General features: G+C 40.5%; 1 protein-coding gene across 4 annotated transcripts in view; it reads right to left on the reverse strand.

Moving 5' to 3' along the window:
• Positions 1–615: 615 nt before the first annotated feature.
• The window catches only part of ATG10 (autophagy related 10), a 146,140-nt gene continuing 119,782 nt past the window's right edge, over positions 616–26,973 (reverse strand). For all 4 annotated transcript variants that reach the window (XM_054032741.1, XM_054032742.1, XM_054032743.1 and 1 more), the window contains exons 6-8: positions 2,665–2,762; positions 2,251–2,370; positions 616–1,837 (exon numbers count right to left, since the gene is read on the reverse strand). In XM_054032741.1, the coding sequence (XP_053888716.1) occupies positions 2,259–2,370; positions 2,665–2,762 (210 nt within the window). In that variant the 3' untranslated portion in view covers positions 616–1,837; positions 2,251–2,258. The remainder of the gene's footprint in view (positions 1,838–2,250; positions 2,371–2,664; positions 2,763–26,973) is intronic.

Below are 26,973 nucleotides of genomic sequence, written 5' to 3' on the forward strand. Positions count from 1 at the left end.
TATATGGAACTGTGTATTTTTTGTGTGCCTCCCCTGCCTGATCCCGAGGATAGTGGGAGCTAATTCAACCCTCAGTGCAAGTAGAGCAGCCTTCTCTTATTTACACTGGGACTAGCCGCCATTCCAGTGTCCCAGGATTGCCAAAACACAATTTGCTCTGGCCACACCTCATCCTATCTCTTATGCTGGGGTGGAGGCAGAAGCAGTTTGACCAGCTGGGAATCTTCAGCTGGTTGTTTGAGCCCCTTTGCTTCACTGGAGCAGCACAAAGGGCATGAAGCAAGGCTGAGCATCTGGGCTTCTAAATACAGATTTAAAATCATATTATTTTCCTCTTGTTTGTTTCTCCTCGTGTATAAAGAGAAATAATTCTTCTTTCAATGTGTGAAATAGGATATAGATATTGTTTACAATAAAACATACATAACCAAATGTTTTGAAAAGAAGGCAATCTGACTGCTGTCATGAAAAGTCATCAAAGAACTACATTTTACAAGTTATGGAGGGAACAAAGATATCACAGATCATTAGAATCCAGTATAGGATAAATAATGTGTTTTAGTATCATTTACTATGAATTCCAAATGGCCTAGCAAAAGAATTTCACTTTGTCAATAGCATTTTAAGGATTGTATTATGTTTCACATCACAAACACACATATTGCAACTAAGTTAATAACATGAAGATGATAAAACTTCTGAGAACACAGATTTTTAAATCCCATAAATTTTACATTTGCAGTTTTGATCCAACATATTCTAATATTTGACTCCCCCTGTGTCATCTTCACTGAACACATAAAGGCAAAATCTGTAATTCTTATCTACTGAGCAACTGTACAAAATAAATTCAGAACACTTGGAACAAAACGTGATTCAGAAGGAATCAAAACTGATTGTCATACTAAAGTTATTTCTAGCCTGTTTTTTGCTGATCTTGGGGCCCTGTTATACAATCTCTAATCACTCAAAACTCCATTGATATGAGTGGGAGTTTAGCTTGAGTTAGGACTGCAGGATCAGGCCTTTACTCATGAATAACTACTAGCTCAACCAGAAATGCTAATTTACTACAACAGTACCTTCCCTTGGAGACAAAATCCTTTAGAAGTAGTGAAGAAGGAAGAAGCAGCATGCTCACATGATTGTACCAAGGCACCCTGAATTGTAGAATTGTAACCAATACATAGACTATTAGTACTATTCATCTATAATTCTGACCCATTTGTTCAATTAAGCAATACATATACAATACATTCTCCAATACACTCTGAGGTATCTGGCAATCAGAGTTTTGGCAATTAAGTGTCACTATCCTCTCCAGGTTACATACTAACCCTAAATTGGACTCAAGCCCATGTTCACATATATAACTGCATCATTGTGGATGTCTGCAGACTGATAGCATACTTCTCTAGATACACAGTGGTGCTGTCTGATATCTTTCAGAGTAGAATTAAATCCATTGTTTCAATCCCATGCCAGAAAACTCAGCCTTTTATAGGTGTTCTGATATAGTCTCAGTAAAGACCAAACCCAAGGAAAAAAGGAGGGAGAATCTGAGGTAGGAAATGAGTAAGTGAATCGTAAAGAGTCAGTGCTGTCACATGGAATGGAGCTTGTGTCCGGGTGGAACATGAGGTGTCACTAATTGCAGCCAGCTCTTAGGTGTTCAGCTGTCATCAGGCATGTTGCTGCCAGGGGGAAAAGCCCCAAATGGCAAGCCTTATTGAGCTGTGCTGACTGGCAGGGAACTGGGTAGTTTGTGTCAGATCCGTTGCAGACATGGCTGCAGTAGCTCTACAATTCACAAATACCTCTGCTTCAACTTGGGGCCCTGAAGTGGAGACATTGAACAAGAAATTAGAAGCAGTGGAGGAGGCAAAATAAAAATCACTGCAGTGCAAGTACATTAGATCACACCATTAAATACGCGCTGGAGGAGTTAAGCCAAGAAGCTCTGATATTGCTGAGACAGCAGTCCCAATACACAGAGCATCAACACCGTGGCTTTCAATGGAGATCCTTCCTGGCTATTAAGAAAGGTGTTGGCAGAGCGCCAGAAGGACCTCCGCTCAGCTCTCCAGTGAAAAGCAAAATTGCAATGACACAGGGAGTGACTGGGTGTAAATTGTCAGATGGAAAATCCTCAGCACTCCTGAACTGAAGGCTCAGAAGTAAAAGCTGAAATGCTTGCAAACTAGAATCTGATTTTATATAAGACTAAAAAATATGCCATTCCCCTCTTACCTTTTGATTTAATCCGTTTTTGTATTCTGTTCAGACACTAGTTTTGCATAACTCAGAGGTAGATTTAGCCCCACAACTGGGCCTACAATACTCAGCCATGATGTAATGTAGTTCATATTCCTAAAAAACAAAGAAAACATGCATGTATTATAAAAATCTTTACTGACGTTCAGATTTATGCCTGAAAGTCACCTTATACCAGACAACTTTCTTTAAAATGAAGTTACTAATGCGCTTTATGCATTTTGAGTCTATTTTAACTTACTGGATTTAAGTGAAAACACAGTTTTACTACACACAGATGAGGGGGTGACAATTTCTTGACTGTTGTTCTGACCTTGCAAGTGTACACAACTGATTTACATACATTAAACATCTTGCTATCGCCTCACAAACTGCACTGGTGTTCCTCACCTGTTTTCTCTTTGTGAATTAGCCAATACAGGAGCCATGAATTCATTAGTCCGGCAGGGATGAAGGACAAAGAATGGTTGACCAAGTAATGGGTGTTCCTGAAAGAATCCATCAGTTGTTTTTATTATCAAAATGGTTTTAGGAAAAAATACAACATGCTATTTGAACAAAAAAAAATGGGCCAATTCCTCGATAGTGTAATTCAGCAGCTCACTTCAGTGAAGTTACACAAAGGATAACTTGACCCCTGTTGTTTTAGTAACACTAAAGGCATTTAAGCAATCAATATTCAAGTGTACAGTTTCTAATTCTGAAATAGAAATAAGTGTACCATGTAGGTTATGCTCTCATTTTAATTATGATGCAAAGGTTTTCAAGGCAGCTCAGGTTACTTGTAACAGCAGTGAGGAAGTTAACAGCTGAAAGCAAGTGGGCAAAGTTGCCATTTAAAAGTATGTTCTGACAGAATGTAATGCATACCCCGGCTGAGGAGCCTTCACTGAACAGCTCCTTGACAATCAGGCCAGCTCTACACTACAAGCTTATGTCGATATAACTACATCACTCAGGGGCCTGAAAAATCCACACCCCTGAGCAACCTAGTAATACAAACTTAATCCCCGGTGTAGCCAGCGCTTCTCCATCAACATAGGTACTGCCTCTCGCGAAGGTGGATTGACTATCCTGACAGGAGACTCTTTCCTGTCAGCATAGTAGCATCTTCACTCAAGTGCTACAACAGCTCAGCTGTGCTGCTGTATGTGTAGACAAGCCCTCTGATCATGATCCTTGGGTCTTGCCAAGTTGAAGGGCAAAGATGGTTTTATCTGGGGATCAGATTGGGAGTGGGGGTCTCAGGGCTATTTTAACTTCCTCAAACTGGTAATGGCCCTGAGCTCTAGTCCACATGAACAGAGGTTATCTTCCAGTCCATACAAACAGAGAACTGTAGTTTTCTTCACAAAGAACACAGTCTATTAACAAACCAAAAACATGTTTAATTAATGCTGCAGCAGGACATACCTCATCCACCCCAAGTATTAAAAGCATAGAATCATAGAAGATTAGGGTTGGAAGAGACCTCAGGAGGTCATTTAGTCCAATCCCCTGCTCAAAGCAGGACCAGCACCAACTAAATCATCACAGCCAGGGCTTTGTCAAGTTGGGCCTTAAAAACCTCTAAGGATGGAGATTCCACCACCTCCCTAGGTAACCCATTCCAGTGCTTCACCACCCTCCTAGTGAAATAGTGTTTCCTAATATCCAACCAAGACCTCCCCCACAGCAACTTGAGACCATTGCTTCTTGTTCTGTCATCTGCCACCACTGAGAACAGCCGAGCTCCATCCTCTTTGGATCCCCCTTCAGGTAGTTGAAGGCTGCTATCAAATACCGCCTCATGAAGTAAGAAGTTAAGGGAAAGGCTTTGTGCATTCCTTTTCACCTTGATATCATTTACAACACTGTTGATAACAGTCCAATGCTTCATAAGGCTTTCTCATTCATCACAAAAGCAATACACGCCACAACTCACTCAAACTTGCACTCTAATGCAAAACTTTAACAATGACCTAATCTGTAATTATATCAACAGATTAGCACCTCTGCTTTAACACTGCTAAGGTACCACTGCACCAAAATAGAATCCTACTTCATCTCTGCACTCAGCAAGGGGCATAAGCATCTAGTATGTCACAGCTAGGAGCAATCTGAAAATGATTCCAGAAAAGTAAAATATCAAAATTGGAACACCCAAAACAGGAACAGGTACCCTGCTCTCTATCTCTCTCTCTATTTTTACACAATACCCGTACTTAGTTTAAATGCTACTGAGCTAGATCTTTAGATAGGGCCAATAAGCTCACACTGGAACTCAATGGGGTGAAGAACAGGGGATGTGAGCATGCATATAAAGCCAGCATAAAGTTCACCTTTGCACTCTCCTAGTCCAAACTTGGCTCTGTGCAGAGCTTGAAACTGTAGTTGGGGATTGAAACATAATCTCTGGAACACTTGGCAATGCATTAGGTTGTGTAGGTGGGTACATTTCCAGTACAAGTTCTTTGATAGACACTGTACGTCCCTATGCTGCTGGCTTCATTTTCACAACATCCCTGCCACCCATGCTGTTAGCTGACGCTCTTGAATCAGTCAGAACTCTAAAGAGTGCGAAAGGGCAAGTTCTTAGACGCCAGAACCAACACAATGTTAAACTCATGAGACAAATGCTGGATGGATGCTGGACTCCCTGTAATGCACTGTCCCGATCACATCATTCCAATCAGGGTTGCAGATGCTGCTAAAAATACTGAGATCTGTGACAGACTGAAGAGTCAGCACAGCATCTATATCCAGGCAATAAACTACCCCACAGTTCTATATGGAGAAGAGCTGCTGCCTATTGCCCTACTCCTCATCACATACCTCAGATGATGAATTATTTCCTTGAGAAACAGGGCTTGACACTGTAGCTGGGGATTGTAGCTGGGGTGACGGAGGCACCCTGGCCGCAGGCCTTTAAATGCACTGTGTACCGGCAACAGGGGAAAGTGGCAGTACAGAAGCCACAATACTGATTTTACACTACTTGGGGAGGCCCCTACTCCATGCGGCTGGATACACTAGCTCTGGGGCCAGATTTCAGCAGTGGTTTGACTGTATTTTATTGAAAGATCTAGGTCTTTGCCTACACTCACCAGCAAAATGTTCATAGACTTAGGCTCCCTGCAGTATAATGAAAAACTCACATTTCCTCCATTCCCCAGCCTATATCAGGGGCAAATCCTGGCCCCACTGAAATCAGGGGATGTTCTTCCATTGACTTTATTGAGATCAGGATTTGCCCCACAGCATTTAAAATATTTGAATAATAACTGGGGGCCCTCTGACAGTGGCAGGACACTTCGTTCTAGTGCTAAAAACATGCACATGGGGATAGCCAGCATTTTCTTCTAACATAATATTCAGAGGCTGAAAATATTTTCAGACCTCTTTGTTTTACCTCTTCAGTGCAAACAGTTAATTCATGCAAGACTGCTACCATCTGCTGTCAGTAATAGTGAACTGATGCTGTTCTGCACTGAGAAACAAGTGCCTGTGTGAATTAAGTATCTTTGCCATTGAGCTGCTAGTCTGAATCAGTCTGATGTTTCTAAAAGACAGAGTTCAGGGAAGTGGTATTCCTTGGAGGTATTAAAAAGATATTTAATGCTGTTTACATACTATTAAAGCCCTCCCCCACCAAAAACTAAAATTGCACAGCAAATAAGCAATTAGTCCCAGCAACCTTAAATATAATGAATAGTGCAAAGAGATATGTTCACCCCCCAAATTAACAAAGGTGATTCATCTAGTTCTTGATTTTACTTGCTTGTACAGGGCACAAAAATAATTTCACTATCTGAATATTTACATTTTCTCCTCAGTGTCTTGTAGTCCATATTCGGCCTGATCCTGCACTGAGCTGGGCAAAACACTCTTAGGTGAGTCAGGAATGCAGGCCTATTGTTCTATGTAACATCATATTAATTCATTGTTCTACATCTTTCCTCTTCAAGTACCTCCTTGCTTTGTAACTTAATGATGCCTGGAGCTTAAAATATTTCCCAGACACCTTTGAGCCAGATGTACGTATGAAAGAGCTGGGCACATCTTCACTATGCGGGAGGAACGTTCCTGTCCCACCCAGCTGTTAAGACTGTAGCTGGGATTTTTACAAGCCTACTATTGTCCTTCCTTAGTCCCTCCAACTTTCATATCAGGCTTTACATCATGGGTGTCTGATAACTGTCATCCTTCCATCTGCTGGAATGGAATAGAGCACTTTACCTCTTCTTCCTGTCCTGGCTGCTGGGAAACAAGAGTGCCAAAATAAAAGCAAGTGGGTTTTTACAATACTCGGAGCTGCTCTTCCCTCTTGTTGATCATTGACCAGTGAAGTTTAATCTGTTACTCTATCCCACCTCCCACTCTATTTCTTGGGTCCTTCTCCCTGTCAGTAACTCCACAGCTTGCCTCTGTCACGTTCTCAAACAGAAGTAGCACCATGAGCGTGACATGATTCTTGAAAGTGTCATTGCTGTGCACAAGATTCTGAATAGCAGCAGTGAAGCTGACCAGTTTTGTTAATTTCATGCTGCTGATGTTTGGCAAAGCTTTGAGCAGATGCACACTGAAAAAAGACAGTGTCGCTTTGGTCCATATTTAGAAGGTTGTCATCACAAGCTAATCACTGTGAATTATTTGTTCAGCTCTAATCCAGGAAATTGGAGTACATTACAGCTGTTTACTTTAAAGACCTCCTTTACCAGCAAAAGTAGGAGGGAATCCCATCAAGCAAATAGCTGTGTCTAAAGTTGGAAATTTAAATGTATTCACTATTGTGCAAGGATGTACTCAGCCCTAAATAAGAGACATGAAATAACATGAATCTGTACTGCTTGGAAGTGTTCAAAACCTGAAGGTCAAGGATATGTGCCATATAAAATGTACTGCATGTTTTGATTTGAAAGGCACAGAAGACCAGGAAATCACAACACATCATTAGCCAAGGTCCACCAAGCACCATACCACAAAAACCTCCAGAAAGGTCAGGCAGAGGCAAGGGAAAAGGCTGCTGAGGGCTCAGTTAGAGAAAGTGGGAAGTCTGTCTAAATCCTGAATTCCAATTCCTGTACACAATCATGTCCCCATTCTTGTGTTAACCAGCTGTTATCATGCTTAATGTAAATTCAAGGTTAAATCACTGAATCTGCACCTCTGAGAAGGAAGTGATGGACAGTTGCCAATACATATGTAAGCATTATCACAGGAATGAATGGCACCTGTGGAACTCCTTGCCAGAGGATATTGTGAAGGCCAAGACTATAACTGGGTTCAAAAAAGAACTAGATACGTTCATGGAGGATAGGTCCATCAATGGCTATTAGCCAGGATGGACAGGAATGGTGTCACTAGACTCTGTTTGCCAGAAGCTGGGAATGGACGACGGGATGGATCACTTGATTACCTGTTCTGTTCATTCCCCTGGGGCACCTGGTATTGGCCACTGTTGGAAGACCGGACACTGGGCTAGATGGACCTTTGGTCTGATCCACTATGGCCATTCTTATGCTCTTATGGCATGAGAGAGAGAGAGAGACTTTTATTGTCAGATCACCAGTTCAAATTCGCCCCAGGTTGGTAGGAGCTGAAAGTGATCATTGTACGATGGCCTTTATGAAATTAACTGCCAGGTTTTATATAATCAAAACCGGCATTATTTAGTGCCTTTGTTGATAGTTATAGCAGAGAAGCCAATGACTGAATCAGCCATGGAGAATGAATGACCCTAGACGTGGTCCCTCCAGATCAGTGTTGAAGCACATTGGCAGGGCAGCGTAGGAATCTTGCACTACTGCTGTCTGTGGTGCACCCATTACTCCTGGGGGAATTCTGTGCTACTGCGCGTGCACATATTTAATGAACCCTGCAGATTTCTAATTCTTCGCGCAGAAAAAAGCTTCTCCCAAAATGTTGCTGCAGTTCTGCCTTTTTCCCACCAGAGGGCGCTGTGGCAATAGAACAAAGTTGCAGCTCCCCCCAGCAAGGGAGACAGCTGCCTTCGCAGCGCTTGTCAAGCCAGGTCAGGAGACAGGAGCTGTGAGGTGCAGGGAGGGGCAAGTCAGACAGGGACTCATAAGGGCTAGTGGGGGAGGACAGACTGGGGCGGGGGTTGAATGGGTGTGGAGGCACAGGGCCACAGGGGGAGGGAGGTGCAGAGACACATGGGAACAGAAGCAGGTGTACCTGACTGAATGGAAGAGGCTAGGGGTCAGCCAGGATCTGCATGGGGGAAGCTCCCTAACAATCCCTCCCTGCCTCCCCCCAAAAAACCTGTTCCATACTTTTCCCATCCATACCCAACAGCCCTCCAAGTTCACACCCAGGCTCCTTCCCAGCAATTTACTTCCCTCTCTCTCAGCTCCTCCATTACCCCTGACTTCCCCCAAGCCTTTGCACTGCTTCTGAGGGGGAGAAATACAGTTCTGTATTGTAGTTTAAATGAATTATTACTCAGAGTTCTGTATTTATATGCCTAGTAAGGAATCTATTGTCAAAAATTTTTCCTGAATCTTTTTTGTTGTCTGTATTGTTACAGACGTACTTGCTGACAGGTATTTTGAAATAAAAGACCAAAAATAATTGAAACTGGTGTGATTATATTGTGTTATTTTGACAAATAAAATATGCAGAATTTTAAAATATTGTGCGCAGAATTTTTGACTTTTGGCGCAGAATTCCACCAGGAGTAACCCATTCTGTGGATTAACAATGGACTTCAGTCTCTAGCACAGTCAATCCAGAATTCTTCAGAAGCACTACAAAAATGTTCTGAGCGAGAGTGAACAAAAGCCCCCTGAGAGTGCATTTCATACATTTATTTATTATCTGCTGCACCTATGTGATAGACTGGTGATATGCCATATGCAGTGAAGTGGATGCTGAACTATATCCTAAGGAAGCAATACTATACATTAACTCAGTAGTTCTCAACCGGGGTACATGTATCCTTGGGGATACGCAGAAGTCTTCTAGATATTTGCCTAGTTTTACAACAGGCTATATGAAAAGCACTAGTGAAGTCAGCACAAACTAAAATTTCATACAGACAATGACTTGATTATACTGCTCTATATCCTATATCAGCATTTTTCAACCTGGAAGGGAAGGAATCACGAGTTATTTTATAATTGTATGGTAAAAACGAGAGAGCACTTTTTCACTAATAGTGTGCTGTGACACTTTTTTGTATTTTTATATCTGATTTTGTAAACTAGTAGTTTTTAAGTGAGGTGCAACTTGGAGTACACAAGACAAACCTGCCTCCTGAAAGAGATACAGTAGTTTGGAAAGGTTAAGAACCACTGCTTTAGCTGGTCAGAGCTGTGTATTAGGCAGAAGAAAAACATGAGTCACATTGGGATTTTCAAGCACAAACCTAACTTAAATGGGAAGGGGGGAATCTACTTATTTTTAGCTAGAAATTAATCTTGTTGCAATGTAACTCATGTAGTGGTAAATTTGCAGAGTAATGTGCAGGAGGTACAAATCGATTCCCACAATTGCTATCTGCAGTTGTACAGAATGGAATCTTACATTTATGGGTTGCACACAACTCTTCTGGACAGTAATGGAATGCCAGGCAGTGAGTCAGTTTATTTGAAATCTGCTGCATTATTTTCCTCTATATAACCCCACACAGACTCATAATACAATCTGTTCAGTGGCATAAGTTGGAATCCATCATATCTGCATATCTCTTCTGAGTCTTGCCCAACTTTCATGGGAAATTGAATTTTTGCAAGCAGCAGCTCCTGTGGATTTTTCAGCTCAAACTGTTGTTTAATTTACCTTCTGTGGAAAGACCTCTTTATTAGGTGACATCAAGAAAAATTTTTAAGGATGGTCCAAACCCATTTTTGCAGCTGTTACCTCAGCTTCTGGCACGAACATGCAGAGAAGGCTGATGAGCAAAAGATGTGACAGAGGAGAAGAGGGTTTTTTTGGTATGGTATTTGAAACTAAACTCAGTTTTTTTTTTAGTTACAGCAAAAAGAAAATGCAAACCATAAGCTACTTGAGTAGGGTTGGCCCTAGATCAAATGGCGCCCAGGCAAGGAACATCTTCGGCATGTGCTGCTCCCTCCCCCCCTTTTGTTAAACTTTTTAATACCTTATTTTTTATTGGATTTGTAGCCCATTTCATGACTTTTATGCATGATTTGTATGCATGAGTATCCAAAGACTGGCCAATGGCATTTTCAAATGATAAAATAGCAAGTGATGTCAGTCTCTCGGCAACCATTGTCAATCGAAGATATGTTTTAATGAGCTGTGTTTACCACTCGTGACTGTGACCGGGAGTGTAAACAGAATCCTCAGAGCTATCCACACATTAGGAAAAGTGTCCTTCAGCTCTGCATCATGAATGAATTGGAGAACTTGAAGTGGAGAGTACTTCCTGTGTGGCAAAATGTGACGGATGTTGTCCAATTTGACATAAACGTCTTGATCATTGATGTTTGAACATTCCCCATGTGTTAGCGTCCGGTGACGGTCCATGCAATTGTTCAAGAGTGTTTTCCTGTCTGCTGGCAGCTTACTAAGGTCATACAAAAAACCCAGGTCTTTTTGTGGTGCTTCATTTGTCCAAACCTTTCGTCCATGGAGGTTAATGAGGTTAATGAAAAATGAATCCACATATGGAATATCAAAACATTTTACTTCAAACATTCTATTTTTTCTTTGTCACTAACAACAAAAACAGCACCCTGCCCCCCCGCCAAGCCATGCATCCCAGGTGGTCGCTTGGGTCCCCTGCCCCTAAATCCTACCCTGTACTTGAGGTGCTCAAATACTACAGTTAATGACCACCTTTTTTCTTCAATGTGTGCAAGAGCAGCACTCTGGGAAGGGTGTCAGTCAGGGCTTTATTTGCTCTCTCTTATCACTCCCCTGTCAACAGTTACTAATTAAACTAACTTCCATTACAAGGTTGCAAAGAGTTAAAATATAAATATAAAACTTTGCTCCTTTTCTATCTTCTGCAGTGTAACAGCCTACTATGTACTGAAATGCCAGGGATCAATCAGAACTGTGACAAAAATGAGTATTTCCAAAGCACAAGTATAATTAAAGGCAAAACTTCCATTGGGTTGGATTATGTCATTTTATCTGGCTGCACATATTGAGATGCAACCTCAGAGCTGGTGCTAGAAATAAGCAGACTAAGCACTTGCTTAGGGTCTCAAGCAGCTCAAGGGGGGCCCCCTGTTCACTTTTTCAGACTCTGTGTGGGGGCAGTCCCCAAAATATTCCTGCTTAGGGCCCCAGTGGGCTAGCACCACCTCTGTGCAGCCCAAAATAATTTAGGGAATTAACAATAAACATCATTCCAGGCAATGGCTAATTAGCTGTAGGTAGCTAGTCTTGCTCCTGCTCCCCCAGCCAGCAGGTATTTTGTTGTCTGTACATCTCCTGTAACAGAGCCATTTATTTTCTCTGTCATAACTGGAGCATCTCCAATAGTAATGGCTTCTATTTTCTCCAGTGCTACATTAAACTGCCTTAGAACATCCATCATAACATTTATGGCCTCTCCATTTATATCGCAGTGAAAGGGATTCGTGTCCAAAACAGCCTCTGCCACATCCAGTTTGCATGATGTTGCTTTGATAAAAATCATTCCTGGAGGGATGTCAAGCCTTTTATAAAGGGTGCTACTACTGAGTGCTGCAGCAGGCACTGTTTGTGCTGGAACGTTTTTCCAACACTACCTGCAATCTCAAGTCAGTCTTCTGTCCCACAGAAGAAGGTAGAAATAATAAAACTTTTTTTCCACATAATCTTTTCCATTTGGGGCAATGAAAACAGTGATGCATTAAATTAAGATACACTGCTTCCTCACGTCACATCTGTAAAGAGTTATGGTCATATCATGCCATCAGTTTTAAACAGTACTTGCCAATGAAATCAATGCCCATCTTTAGCTCCTACATCTGAAGCTTATGCTTACACAAGTATTTTATGTTATTAAGTTTGTCACTATAATCTTTATTTTTTTTTTTTTATAGTTTAAGTTTATGGAATGATCCAATCTCTCTCCCTCCCTCTATCTCTGCTGTACTGGTCAGCCTTACCAATAACAATATTACAGAGCAGATAAACACTTTCCTTCTGTTAGGAAAATGGAACACTTGTCATGTAAAAACAAAATCAGACGTTTCCTTGATCCAGCACACTGCATAAGCCACGGTGCAATTTTAGGCATGTTGAACTTGAAGTAACTGGGATTACTTGCATGCTTAAAGTTACACACCGGCTTAGGTGCTGTTCTGGTCATGACCTAAAAGGGAAGTGATATTTTTTTTTTTTTTTTTTTTTAATGAACTTGGGGGTGGGATTTCAAACATTGCAATGCAGCCAGAAATACTGAAGCGAAGTCAGCATATTCACAGTGGGTTTACAATAATCAATCACATTCCCTGAGAAGGCAACAGGACAGCAACAGCAGTCACATAAAAAATATTCCAAATTCTCTCTCTCTCTCTCTCTCTGCACTTCTGCAGAAAATGTTGCCCCAATAATGGAGTTGCTACAACAGAAACTCTATTACTATGGAATCGCTATGTTGCAGAAGCAGCATTTTTATAGAATTGCAATTACATAAGGAACTTGTATCATTCTGATAGAAGTTACAGATCACAGTAATAGAGCCATTATAATACTAATTGTACGGTACTCTGTTTTGCTTACTGATGGAGATTGTAACATGTCTATTAAAGCAGCAATTTCATAAAAATGTTTTAGTAATAGGTTTGGTACTGGCTATGCAGACGTGATAAGAAGAAGAAAATGCTTCAGACTGGGCAAAATGACTGATGGAAGAGGTTTGCTGTAAAGGCAACATACTCCAATGAAGACTAAAAAATCTTCACCTTTCTTATGAGCTGTGGTACATAACACACTGTCTTAGGCCATAGATCCTAGTTGTCCTGTTTTCTATTTACAAAGAGAAGCCCAACCAATTTAGTGATGTAGTGAGCCCCGGAACCTTGTTTTCAAAAGCAACTCCCATTACCCAAGCCCTCTGAAAAATCAAACAATAGAGTGGAGGAGTTACATGTATCTGTCTGTAGTAGTCATTCTTCAATAGCCACTGAAGCACAACTGCTGCTGTCTTGGAAGAGACGCTGCACTCCATCCTCTTAAATAATCAAAATAATATTGCATTAATGCTCAGCAAAGGTGGGATTTTGGAGGGGGAAATCAGATGAAAAATAATGGGAAAATTACAGAGGGAAGCAATCTTTTTCCACTACTGAACACCTGTGCAGGAGTACAGAAAAAGGCAGAGATGTTTTGATTTAAGTCAGATTGTACTCTGAAAAGAAACTACGTTACAGTGGCCCCTTGTTACTCAATAGATCTGTTCTCCATGTGTATTCAGAGTCAGACCATCTGACTTTACTAACATGTCAGTTTTTACTCCTAATAACCTTGCAGAACCAAGAGAGAGTGAGCTGCATACTATTTCTTCTTCATGCATACTACTTCTTCATGCATCATCAATAGAATTGTAAATTAAATTCCAATTGCAGGAGCAATTAATTACACACCACCAATTCCACTGAAGAGAGTAGGGTTGCATACGTGTGACTAAGACTGATTAAGAAGTCAATAGGGTTGTACAACACACTTGTAACAGTAGATACAGTTTGGTCTATGGTATCTTCATTACCAGTGATGCATGAGAAGGAAAGATCTTTTTAGTTTGACTTTCAGATCCCAGGGTGAGTTTGCAGGACTGGCAATTATAAACATCTTACTTCTGAAGTGAGCACACTTGATTTGGAAATTATTAAGATGGTGAATATTGAACCCCCGAATGACATTTTTCCTGCCACTTTTTCAGAGCAGAGGTACACTTTAAACTAGAAATGTTAGTGAATGATTATGAAAAGTAATGTACCACAAAAAGGGTACCATTTCTTAAAGAGCTCAGTGCCTGCATGAAGAACAGATGGATCAAATTAACTCTAGGTAAGAACAGGGTGATGCTTATCGGAAGGAGTAAATATTTCAAAGAACAAGCGGACACACCATCCTCTTCCACAGGAGTCTGCCCCCCATTCATCAAAATGGGTGTCACAGGTGGTAACTTCCCCTCTACCTCGGGGGTGCTCAACCCCTCAACACTGCCCAGACCCCACCTCCACCCCACCCCTTCCCCCAAAACCCCCACCACTGCTCTGCTTCCACCCCACCTCTTCCTCGTCTCTTTCTGCCCCCTCCCCTGAGCATACTGTGTCCTCATTTCTCCTCCTCCCTCTCAGAGCCGTCCTGAACGCTCTGAGCAGGGTGGGAGGGGGAGAGTGATCAGCTGACAGGGGAGAGGCGCAGGGGGGAGAGCCGGGAGCTTGGCTGCGGGTCGGTGCTGAGCACTTGCTAATTTTTCTGCTCGGGTATTCCAGCCCTGGAGCACCCACGGAGTCAGCGTCTATGGCGGATGTAACATCTTAGGGTATGTCTACACTGCAATAAAACACCTGTAGCTGGCCTGAATCAGCTGATTCAGGCTTGTGGGGCTCAGGCTGCAGGCTATAAAATTTTAGTATAGATGCTTGTGGTTGGCTGGGGCCTGGGCTCTGAGTCCTCTTTCTGCCTGGACAAGGATCAGTGCTCAATACTCTTAACCTCCAGCCTAGGTTACAGTAATTTATTGTACCTGTTGATGAATGTGGAAACAATACAAAAGCTCCAGCTTGTGCAGAATGTAGCAGCCCATCTTCTCAGTGTAATGGCATGTCATGAGTACATGACCCGGGTACTCCACACCCTCAACTGGCTGCCAATTCACTTCCTTGGTCAATCTTGGGCTTGTTCTTCAAAGCCGTTAAAATATCAGGACCCAGCTAAATCAGCCAACCATATCTCCATCCATGACATCTGTTTTGTTCTTCACAGTGCCTAACACAATGCATCACAATTCCTGATTGGGTCTTCTAGGAGCTATTGCAATACTAATAACAACATTGAGTGAGAGGGAAGAATGGTATCTTTTAATTGCCAACCCCTCTTCTGTAGTACATTAGTATTTCCATAGAAGATCCAGAGAAAATCAAACCAGCCCAGCCTTGTGAAGCTTGATCCGATGAGCTCACAGCAATAAGTGGTGTGACTGCAAAATGAGGTTTAAAAGGCTATAGCATTTTTTCATTGTAGAAATAAAACACATCTCAGAAGTTTGTAACTCAGTTGTAAAAGTTTTCAAGAGGGATTTATAGAGGGAAAACTGGTATGCAATTATATTGTCACAATTGGCACCTCAGTCATTCTTTCAAGAAAATAAACAGATGACTCGTTGCATACGTGCCAAAATAAGATTAATTTAGTTGTCAACATTTTAGTAATCTTACATGAAGTCTTAATTAATTACTATTTAAAATCTGTTCTGAAGTTAAGAGATTCATCTAATGTGTAAAACTTGAAGATTCAACAAGCTGTGGAAGTATGGATGAGATGAGATGTGAGCCAGATTTACTACCCTGATTAAGTAACGAGGAGTTGGGGGGAAAAACTGATTTTTAAAATCTCTCCCACCAGCATCTGACAAATATGTCTTTAAAAAAAGGTTCATTTTATAATCCTAGGAAATCTTGGAATCTGATCAAACTAAGGTTGAACAAAGGGATCTCAGGAAAGGAGATGACAAGCACACCTCTCACAAGATTTATAAACCAGAAGTATTACAACCAGCAAAAGAAGAATGGTGTGAATTCCTATCTAAGTTTTGCAGTTTATAAAGAAGGAGAAGAGACCATTTGATATAACAGAGCAGAAGCACAAATGAGTATCGTAACCTGGTGAAGCAAAATCTTTGCTGCAGTGATCAGTAACAGGATGACCCATTTATCTCTGTCAAATACATATAGCACTGAAGTATCAATAAAAGTATGACTGAACCTTCATGTACGCAGTGTGGTAGCTGCTCTCAAACAAACACAGAAAAAATAACAGACAAAAAACACCATATCACTCTGTATCTAACCTTCCAGTCCTCATCCTCAAAGGAAACCTGCACAACACCTTCAAACAACGAGCCTGAGAGCTGAAATTCATACCATGGCTAGGCATTAAAAATCATGGACTGGAGACACTGACACTGAAGTTAGACACTGGCACTAACCGTTCCTCCCTTCCTTTTCTCCCCCTATGACTGAAGAAGTGTTAACAGGCAACTTCACCTTGAATGATCCCTTGAAATATGTGTTAACTATTTATGCTAAACAATCTGTTCCACGCTGTATTTAGCTACGACACCCTGGTTATGTCTACACTGCAGTTAGACACACACAGCTGACCCATGCCAGCTCACTCAGGCTAAGGAGCTGTTTAATTGTGATGTAGATGTTTGGGCTCTGGCTGCAGCCTGAGCTCTGGGACCCTTCACCTCGCAGGATCCTAGTGCCTGGGCTCCAGTCTGAACCCAAACATCTGCACTGCAATTAAACAATCCCTCAGCATGAGCCTTTTAGCCCAAGTCAGCTGGCCCACGCCAGCTGTGGGTGTCCAATATCAGTGTAGACATACCCACTGACATTTCCCAGACCTGAAAAAATGCTCTGTAAGCTTGAAAGCTTGTCTCTCTCACCAACAGAGGTTGGTCTATGCTGAGTTTGCCTAGAAAAAAAATCTCCCATTCTTTCATCATGTCTAGTACTATCTGACTGGCTAGGTGCGTTACAGATCTGCATTCTCTTTCTCCTTCTAAAGCATCATGAATTGACTACTACTGGAACTAGCACTTGCTGGACCAATGGTCTGAGGTGGTTTGGCAAATCTTATGTTCCTATGTAGAGAAAGAGGACTGTTGATATTATTCATGGTAGCTCTTTGTTTGTTTGATAGAATCAAATTTAAGAGATGATGTTTTCTCTTATTAGAATCTCTGTGAAAGCTACCTCTTATAGTAAACTTTCTAAACTCAAGTAAAATAGGTGATGAAAAGTTCTAGAAAATTCCAGAGAACAACCCATCATCTGGATGGCTGTAGTCTGTCAATTGAAATCTTTTTCTGGAGAGAAGACATTTAGGAGAGAACAGTCCTTTCCAGTCATTACAGAAACTGACTCTCCATGGAAAGAAATCTACAGTGAGCACTGATACCTAAATGGCCAGTAATGAAAATACCATTGCCAGAATGAAAATTAACAGTGGACCTTTCATCAGCTGTGGTAGTGCATCTCAACATTTTCACCCTAGTGACTCCCTTATTTGAAGTTAAAAAAAAATTTATTTTGACCAACCCTTACAATTACAATAAAAGTATCAGTGGTAACAATAAGTCTATGTAACTTGTGTGTGCTTTGAGAGGTTGACAGAGAATACTTGGCCTTGAAAAGTAAGGGTGTGCAGGGAGTGGAGGAAAGAGATTTCCTTAGCATTAGACTGCAATACAATTTTCAACACCACGAAACCCCCTCCCTGATTGCTTTTTGTGCCCCTTCCCTCTGGGGGATTGTGACCCATTGCCTGTAGCTCAGCGTTTCTCAACCATTCTCACTTCCCTCAGATTGTGCTAGCAAGTTCTCTCGACTTTTTCATAGGAATACATACATGCTGGAAGTGAGGATGAATGGTCTCCGTTCACTTCCGGGATTGCAGGTCCCCTGAGGGAACAGACACAGCAATGCAAGCCATCTGCAACCTGTACAGTGCTGGAGAGACAAGAGGAGGGTGGTGGAGCCACCCAGTTTTGCCCATAAAGTGAGCGGGTCCAGACCAGGAAAGGGATGTGTTGATTTAGCATCACAGGTGGAGTTCCTGTGGAGCCCTAACCAATAGTTAAAATTGCCTTCCATAGGACAAACACCATATCCAGTGCAGCTATATCCCCAGGGGTGAATAGATGGGACAACACCCCAGGCACTGGCAGGTAGGAATCTGGCCCAAATATATATAGTGTGTGTGTGTGTGTGTGTGTGTGTGTATATATAGCTGGAAGGTGTCATTTGTAGATATGTTGTTTCCAGACACTTTTTATTATTATATATTATTAATATAGAAATGCCAGTGTGCATGGAGATTTACAGACATGTAAGGAAAGATCCATGCCCTGAGGAGTTTATACTCTCAGATAGGCATCACAATGACTGCAGTGGGTAAGGAAGGGGAGCTCTCTTCTGCTTTATCTGGGGATTCAAAAGCAACTTTCCTATAGTATGAGAGAGGAATCAATACAATTAAGTTGTAATTCATTCAGTTCATTTTGTATCTGTGTGGAAAGCAGTATTCAACCTCCATCTTATAGTTCTAATCAATTCAAGTAACAATACAGCTATGACTTGAACCTCCATTCTGAAACTGAGCTACAGAAATCTGCAAGGAACCCTCCACCCCTTTCCTTATCTTTAAAGCATCACTCAATCAAGTATGTGTACGTTGTATTTTTTAATATTTATGCAGTTTTCTGACGAATGAGAACCTGCTCCCACTGATGTCAAAGGGACTTTTCCCCAGGGCCGGCTCCAGGCACCAGCCGAGCAAGCTCGTGCTTGGGGTGGCAGATTCTATGGGGCAGCATTCCGCCCAATCCTAGCGCAGCCCGGCCGCTTTTTGGGGGGGGGGGGGGTTTGTTTGTTTGTTTGCCGATTCGGCCGCCCTGTAGGGGCCGGCGGCGCAGAGGAGGGGAGCGCCCTGCTGGGAGCGGGCTGAACACTCCGTCTGCCCCAGCCGGTGCCAGGTCTGTAGCAAGCCCGGCGGGGCAGCCCGCGTCCTTCCCTCCCTGCCGACCAGAGCGGAGCCCTCCCGGCAGGCGGCATGGCAGTTGGGGCCGAGTGGCAAGTGCCCTGCTGAAGCCCTGGCCACCTCCCTTCTCTCTCTTCCCCCGCTCCCTCCCCCTCCGCTAGCCAGGGCACATCTGCAGCGCAGGGAGTCCCCCTGCATCCTGGCTCCGCGCCGCAGGTTTTTTTTTTTTTTTTGCTTGGGGCGACAAAAAAGCCAGAGCCAGCCCTGCTTTTCCCATCAACTTCAAAGGGAGTAGTATCCATACCACAAACTGCTCTATAAATGCTAAAACCTTATCATCATTAGACGAAAGCATCACTAAATGGAAAACTATGCAGTGGTGTTTATTCTAAAAATCAAAAGTACTTGCTAGCTTCAAGAATATTATGAGCGGATTGTATGGAGTAAATAAAACCTTTAAGTTCAATAGATCACAGAAAATTTTAGCTTGAAATAAATATTCAGCTAAACTGCCCTTTCTTAGGCTTTATTTTCTGTAACGACTTTCCAATCTCTGCTGGTAAGACTGATATCTCCCTTCTTTCAGGAAGTAGTAATTCAAATAATTTCCCAAAAATATTAGCAGGGGACCCATAGCAACTGTTGATATGACTCAAAATGATTTAAAAGGCGATCTTAGCAGCCTTCTGTTAAGATACATTGTATGTAGCCTCCCCCACTTAGCAGAATCCCACAATATGGTAAGAAAGATTTGTATGTCTAAAAATAGCTACCTACACACATTTTTCAAGATGCCTGAGCCATAATGTTTTAAATCTTCCCAACTACAGTTTCAGCTAGATGTGCTTCTACAACACTATCAGTGTTCTGTTAAAAAGAGTTTAGAATCTTTTTCCTTTTTAAAAAAAATCACACCATTAACATCCCTGACACTTTAGAAATAATGTTTATTGATTTTTGTGTTAACACTGCCATAAATTAAATGATGTAATGGACAGAATTATTGTACTATAAAGAACCTGTCTTTCAGATTCTTAACTACATATTGAAAAAGAGCAGATTGTGGATTAATGTAAAAATAGGCCAGTTCTGTGCTGCTATTTGGGAGACGGGTGTGGATAGAGACTTTTATATGTGACAGAATGAACATATAACTGGGTGGTTACCACAGCCACATGCTAGGTACCAAGTTACAACCCTTACATACCAGTACATAACAACCCTTCTAATATCAGTGCAAAGAAATACTACTAAACAGAGTAAGTTCCCTAATTATTATTATTATTACTTATTCTTATTCTTATTATTTGAATAACAGCAGCATCCAGGTGTCTCAACCAATATTGGGACTCAATTGCATTTGGTGCTGCAACAACACGAGGAAGAAGAAGATAGTCCCTGCCCCAAAGAGCTTACAATCAAAATAAATCTAACTTTTGTCTTCCTTGTACTACCCCAACTGTGTAAAACAAGTAAGGAGGAAAATGGTGATTCTGGGTAGGATTTTCTTAAAAATTCAGCACTGGGTCCATCCATTTTCCCACTGAAGTCAGTAGGAGTTGTGTCAGATTAACACTGAGCTTTTTGAAAATCCCACCATCATTTTTATCTTATATAGTTTAGAATTCTTTTCCCCTAATTTCACATTGATTTTAATTAATCAAAATAATACTATAAAAATACAAGACCAATAAGAAATCTCAATTGAAAATGCACAATAAAGATATTTAGGGCCTGATACAAAGCCTACTGAAGTCAAAGGGAGACTCTGAAGTGGTTTCAGTGAGCTTTGGATCAAGCCTTTAGTCTTTACTCATATATTGGATTTCCATTAGTTAAATTTATCAGTTCAGAACTAGGGTTTCTGCTCAATGTACTGTTATAAAATAGATTAGGACATATTTTTTACTACTAACTACTATTGCTTCTTGGATTGTAAACTCTTCAGGCATGGATCATCTTTTTGTTCAGTTTGTACAGTGCCAAGCACAATGGGGCCCTAATTAGTGACTGGGCTCCCAAGTGCAATCACAATACAAATAATAATTTAATTTTGGTGCTGCCAGTTCTTTCAGATGAAACTTCCACTTTCCTCCTACTGCACCAGAAATAAAAAGTTAAGCCAGTGAGGAACTTTCCCCAAAATAAGTCAAAAGTGGAACAAAATGGGCTAAATCTTGAAAAGTATTGTCCACTTGTAGTTCCTATAGCCACAATGAGCATCCATGATTAATGTGCAAGGGATGCCCTCAGCCTGGTGGACATGACTTGTTCCATGGACACAGGTGCTTTCTCTGAACTTTCAAATATGATGAACAAGATCAAAATTTCGTAGTTCCACGTAAACAAAATTACAAGGCCCCCAGAGCCCCAATGGACTTTCTCAGAAGAGATTAGTAAAGAAAATCTTGATTCAGATGAAAGAGAATAAATTTTGGGAGAAACCAGTCATGGGAGAGATAATTAATTTCTTGGGCATTATGGAAGCTTAAAGATCTGTAACTTACAGGACAGGGCTCCTAATTCATCCACTTTTGTTGCAGAAGTGTTAATAATGAAATACAGTATGTGAAATCAATTAAATAAATGAAAGCAAGTTTGTTACAGAAGATAAAGTGTAGAATTTTTTTGAGAATTGTATTAATATTTCAGATAAATTAATCACCATTCCAACAGAGTATCTGAGTTGATGAAGCATGAACTATGTGGAGGAGAAACAGCAGGGACACTATCAGTCCTAGTTCTATTAGCATTAGCATCTATACCTGGTACTTTTATTTTAAGGGTTATACTAGGTGGATCTTTAAGTTAAAGTGGCAGAGTAGCAGAGACATTTACTAGAACATCACATGGGGAACAATGATTTCCCATATTTAAAAATTTATTATAGAGTTTGAAAAATGGTGAACCACACACTACAGGGGAAATACATTTTGAAGGAAAGTGTTTCTTCAGAGATTACTATTCACAAGCTAGACCACAGAGTTTATTTTTTCTGCATGGCTTTGAAAGAGGGGCCCAGGAAAAAGCAGCTTTGTGAAACTAGCAGAATAAAGGGGGGGGGGGGGATACAATTGTAGGACACCTTTCACTCTTAAGGATCTCAAAGTGTTTTAAAAACTTCTGGAAGGGAAACATTGATGGAAGAAGATCTAAACTAAGAGCAGAAGAGCCACCATGGAGTTACGTGGATTAGCTTTGCTCTGTTTTGGCAAACTATTGTAATGACTGTGGACACCACAATGCCCTGAATGTCAGCATTGTGGTGACAGCAGCTGGTGCACCAAATTAGATTCTGGGATGCTGAGGAAAAGGCCAGAATCAGGGGAATTTGTCATATACCCACATGTTCTTTTGTTACTTGTTCTGTTGGTGGGAAGGAGCACCTAGCACGATGCTGTTTTAGTGTAACAGCAGAGGTGTCTGAACAGCTTTTTTAATAATAAAAAAAATCAATAAATTCCACAATCCCCCACTACCTTCATGTCATGAGTCAGTTCTAAGATTTTTAGACAATTTCTGCAGGACCTTCAAATCATCAAGTGTTTGTCCCAGTTTTATAGGGCAGTTTTTCAACTGTTGAGTCTCCTTCTGCAACAAGGCAAATTGATTTCTATCCTTGGATGTTTGATTTTACATTCAATCATCACTAAACATTGATTAATCCTTAATGCATAAACTCTCTTGTGCTTATGACTTTGTGTTTCTCAAGGGAAGGTCAGGGTTTATTACAATGTCATACTCTTAAAACAAAAAGCACTTGGTTACTGGTGACACACTTGCTACTGATTGCTATCAGCATGCTTCTTCATCAGAATTTTTTTCTTGTTTTAAAATGGGGGTGGGTGGGATTTTAAACAAGACCTCCACATGGCAAACAAAATCAGCCATATTGTCCCTTCAACAAAAAATATATTTCTAGAGTTTGGAAAATTTATTACCAGTTTTAATGACTAAGCAATTTCTAAATATTTCTGTATCATCTGAATGGTGTCCAGAGGCCTATGTGAAATTAATGGGTGATCTTCATCCAATTCCTAATGAATAACTGTTTACATCACAAAATCCATTACCAAGTGATACTCTCTGTAAGAGAGGTCAATCAATGAATAAACACGGAGTTCGAACTACTCTGTTGTCCCTAGATGTGGTCCCTCCAGAGTAAGTTTGAGGCATGTTTCCAGGACCGGATGAAAAAACTTGCCCTGTTGATGCCCATCTCTTATCCATTCTGCGTGAAGAGGACTTCAATCTCAAAGGCTGTCATTTTGACACCTCTTCATGAGCGCTAAATTCACTTATAGTTTGCAAAAAAAATAAATAAAAAGGAGACATAGATAGTTTGGGACATCTTCATTCAAGTTGCTTTGTTTGTAATATGACGTTACTTGAATAAAGCCCCATTTGTTTTAAAGTTCAAATGGCTGAGTTATTAATTGAAAATTAGCTACTGGGCATATACAGTAAACCTTTCAAAACACTTTTTATTGTATGCAACTTTATTTAATTTATAGGGGAAGGTGAACCAGGTACCTTTCAGTTCATGAAATTTCAGGTGAATGTGCGTCATGCTGTGAAGTCTTCACCATTGCCAGACCGGTTTTCAAAACTGGGTATCTAAATTTTAGGTAGCTAAAACTTGAAGCCACTTGTTTTTAGCACCTCTCAAAATCAGACCACTTTTACATAGGTGCCCAACTTTTGGCACTCAGATTTGAAAATTCTGTCCATAAGTCTTTAGGAGTTTTATATCCACTAATAATTTTAAATTAAGATTGCAAAAGAACTTTGAAGCGAAAGTATATGCATATCAAGAAACAATACAGGTAAACAAAAGCTCAAGAAATCTCAACTATGGAAATTAACAATAAAGGAGAGGTGGAGATTCTAATACCCTCGCAGTTCAAATAAGTGTATAATTTACAGTGCATTAAAATAACATTAATTCTGCCCCATATTCTCACCCTTCTATCAACATATGGACTGAAACCTATCTCAGCCTCTAATGGAAAGTTAAACTCATTCTGTAGAGAGGACCAAATTTCATTTTAGTTAGAAGTCTGTGGGTCTGGTTATAAATTTGACTACATATTACCAGTTACGGTTCAGGGCAACTGCACGTGTATTTCCCCTCAGTGGTTCTGCAAGGTCACCATTTCTCAGGCTTTCAAGCTTCCCCGCCTTTCTTGTGTGGAGACCCGCCTTTTATTTCTTTCTGACTCGGGTATTTCCAGGCCACAAAATACCCTGTTTTTACTGTGTTATTTCTGGAGCAGACAGGCTGTTGAAGTACACCGGCTTGCTTTTTCTTCAGAAACTTAACAGTGTGAATGCCCACAGTTATAGATACCACACATCTTTCTTTCTGCAAGCCAACTTTTATTTTTAAAGTAAAAAGCATTACAGAGAAGATATAGTAAAAACATTAAAAGAATCTACATGCCTGCTATAAGCTTACCAGAGATCAGCCCAACTCTCACATGGGCTCTGGCAGGAGCAGTTCTTTAACACCTCACACAAGGTGTTTCTTTCTGGGTTTTAAGTTTTATCACGGCTTTCAGCTCAGAACAAGCATGCAGTTTTATGGAGCCTCAGTAAGCTCAATTTTTCTAGTCCTTCTCTAAGGATTGGGGTTCTCCGTGGACCAGAGGTCATGTTCATTTGCTCAATTAGGAAGAAGGCCATGAGTCCGTTTAAAACTAGGCTATTTATTTTTTAAAAATTATTGGTTCCTGCAGAATTTAGTTTGAACTAGTAAATGCAAACTTTACTAAGGGGTACCTTTAAAAGGGCTAATAACTGGAGGAATTATAGTAGCATCCCTCTCCTCTTAGAGGAGTTTCATACTATTCCACAATAACAAATGCACAACTGCAATTTTAATACAATAAACCCCAATAGTATTATCCTAATTCAATAAAGTTTATTTTAATTCCATAAAGTTTTGTTCAGAGTACAGCAGGACACTATCAGTTTGTTATACTATCCTCAATCCACAGCAGATCTCCTGCTAATGGCAGGTTGTTTCCACAAAGATAAAGGGTAGAATCTGGTCTTCATATAATTAAACTTTCAGATATTATTGATTATTAGGTAACTGTTTGCTGCACTATGCATCATTCAGTGGTTAAGAGATTCACCGTTATGACCACTGAGATTTCTGCCTTTTATTTCAATTCCTTCTCCATTCAGCTTTCTCTGTATCTGTCCCTTTTGTATGTCTTTGTTTCTCCTCCTCTCCTTCCTCTGAATTTCCCTCCAAGCAGCAACTCCCAGCTTCCCATGCAATAGTGTTCTCTGAGCTGTCTCCAATTTTTCAGTATCTTTCTGGTAATGTTGTACTTAGAATTTAATGCAATATTCCAGGTGAGGTCACATCAGAGCCATATGAGGAGGAAGTGTTACCTCTGTACTGTCTGACATAATGTCTCTGTTAGGGTTGTCAATTAATCACAGAAACAACGAGGAGTTCTTGTGGCACCTTAGAGACTAACAAATTTATTTGGGCATAAGTTTTCATGGGCTAGAACCCACTTCATCAGATGTATGGAGTGGAAAATACAGTAGGCAGGTATAAATACATGAAAGGATGGGAGTTGAGGCAACCACAAATATTTAAATAAATGGTATTCTAATATTGTTTAACAGTGTGATTAAAACTGTGATTATTTTTTTAATCTCATAAATTGGGATTAATTTTCTTAATTGTTTGACAGCCCTAGTCTCTGTGTATCTACCCAAAACTGCACTGGCCTTTTTTATTGAATATTGCAATGTCAAATGGGTGTCTTTTGCAGCCATCTATCACCGTTATGGTCTCTTTCTTTATCTCTGTTTTTTAAGCTTCTCCCTCCACTGAAAATGTTTTTCAGATCATTTTCCCCCGGTTGTATTAGCTTGCATTTTTTTCAGGTTGAGTCTCATTTTGTTACCTTCTGCTAATATTTCAAATCTCTCCAGGACCCTTTGTATTATTTCTCTGTCCTTGCTATATTTACAACTCCTCCCAAATTAGCGTATCCATCAATGTCACAGACATACTGTTTATTCTCTTCCATTTTATCAATAAAGATATTAAATAAGACTGATTTAGTATGAATCCCAATGGTACCTCTCAAACTGGGAATATAACTAACGGATTTAATAATTCATTTAAAAAAACAATAATGCTAGAAAGAAACAAAATGTAGCACAAAGGAATATTCCTCTGTGATGGAATGAAAATCTGCAGATTTGGTATTCCAAAGGATGACGCTGTAACATTGTCAACGATGGTTACACATCAGAAAGCAGCTCTGGGATTCTGTTCTGGTTTAAACTCAGATAGAGAATTCAGCTGAGATAGAGCTGAGGAAAGCTTTGTTTGCTTACAGCTCAAGATAAGTTACAATGGAATTATGTTTAGAGACTCTGAGCTTCAAGGAAGGAATGGATTTCTAGAATCCACTAATCCTAATAAAGATGAGAAGGGACTATTTCCTGAAATATAAGAACTGGAGGGAAATACCGGTATAAGATACCTGTGAACAAATTAACACCGGTATAAGATACCACTCAACAAATTAACACTAAACTTTTTAGGATGTAATCATGTGACGTCTGCACCTCCATTACTGATTTTAACAGAACCCAAAATTAGAGTTGGCAACAATTCTGAAAAAGCATCAGTAATCCATAAATACTACTTAATTTTCTTGTCATTGCCACATTAAGTCACTTCCAATTCACACAGATCTTACCAGGTGTGCTAAATTGATGTCATTATGAGCCATCAGGAAATACCCACAGAGACCTGTAGCAACATTTAGAAGTTTCGTTAAACAGCTGTGTGTTTGTATAATTGATTTGTATTATTTAAAATGGGAGCAGTTAAAGCAACTTATCCGATGATGTAGAAAAGGGATGACTGAAAATTCCAGGGAGATTCAGTACGGAAGAAAGCCAATCATTGGAACTTCAGCTGGCAGATTTAAAGATTATTATGAGAGGAAGTGCAATTAAATCATCACAGTTTATCAA

This window comes from Malaclemys terrapin, chromosome 6 (assembly GCF_027887155.1).
Source record: "Malaclemys terrapin pileata isolate rMalTer1 chromosome 6, rMalTer1.hap1, whole genome shotgun sequence".
Classification (NCBI taxonomy): domain Eukaryota; kingdom Metazoa; phylum Chordata; order Testudines; family Emydidae; genus Malaclemys; species Malaclemys terrapin.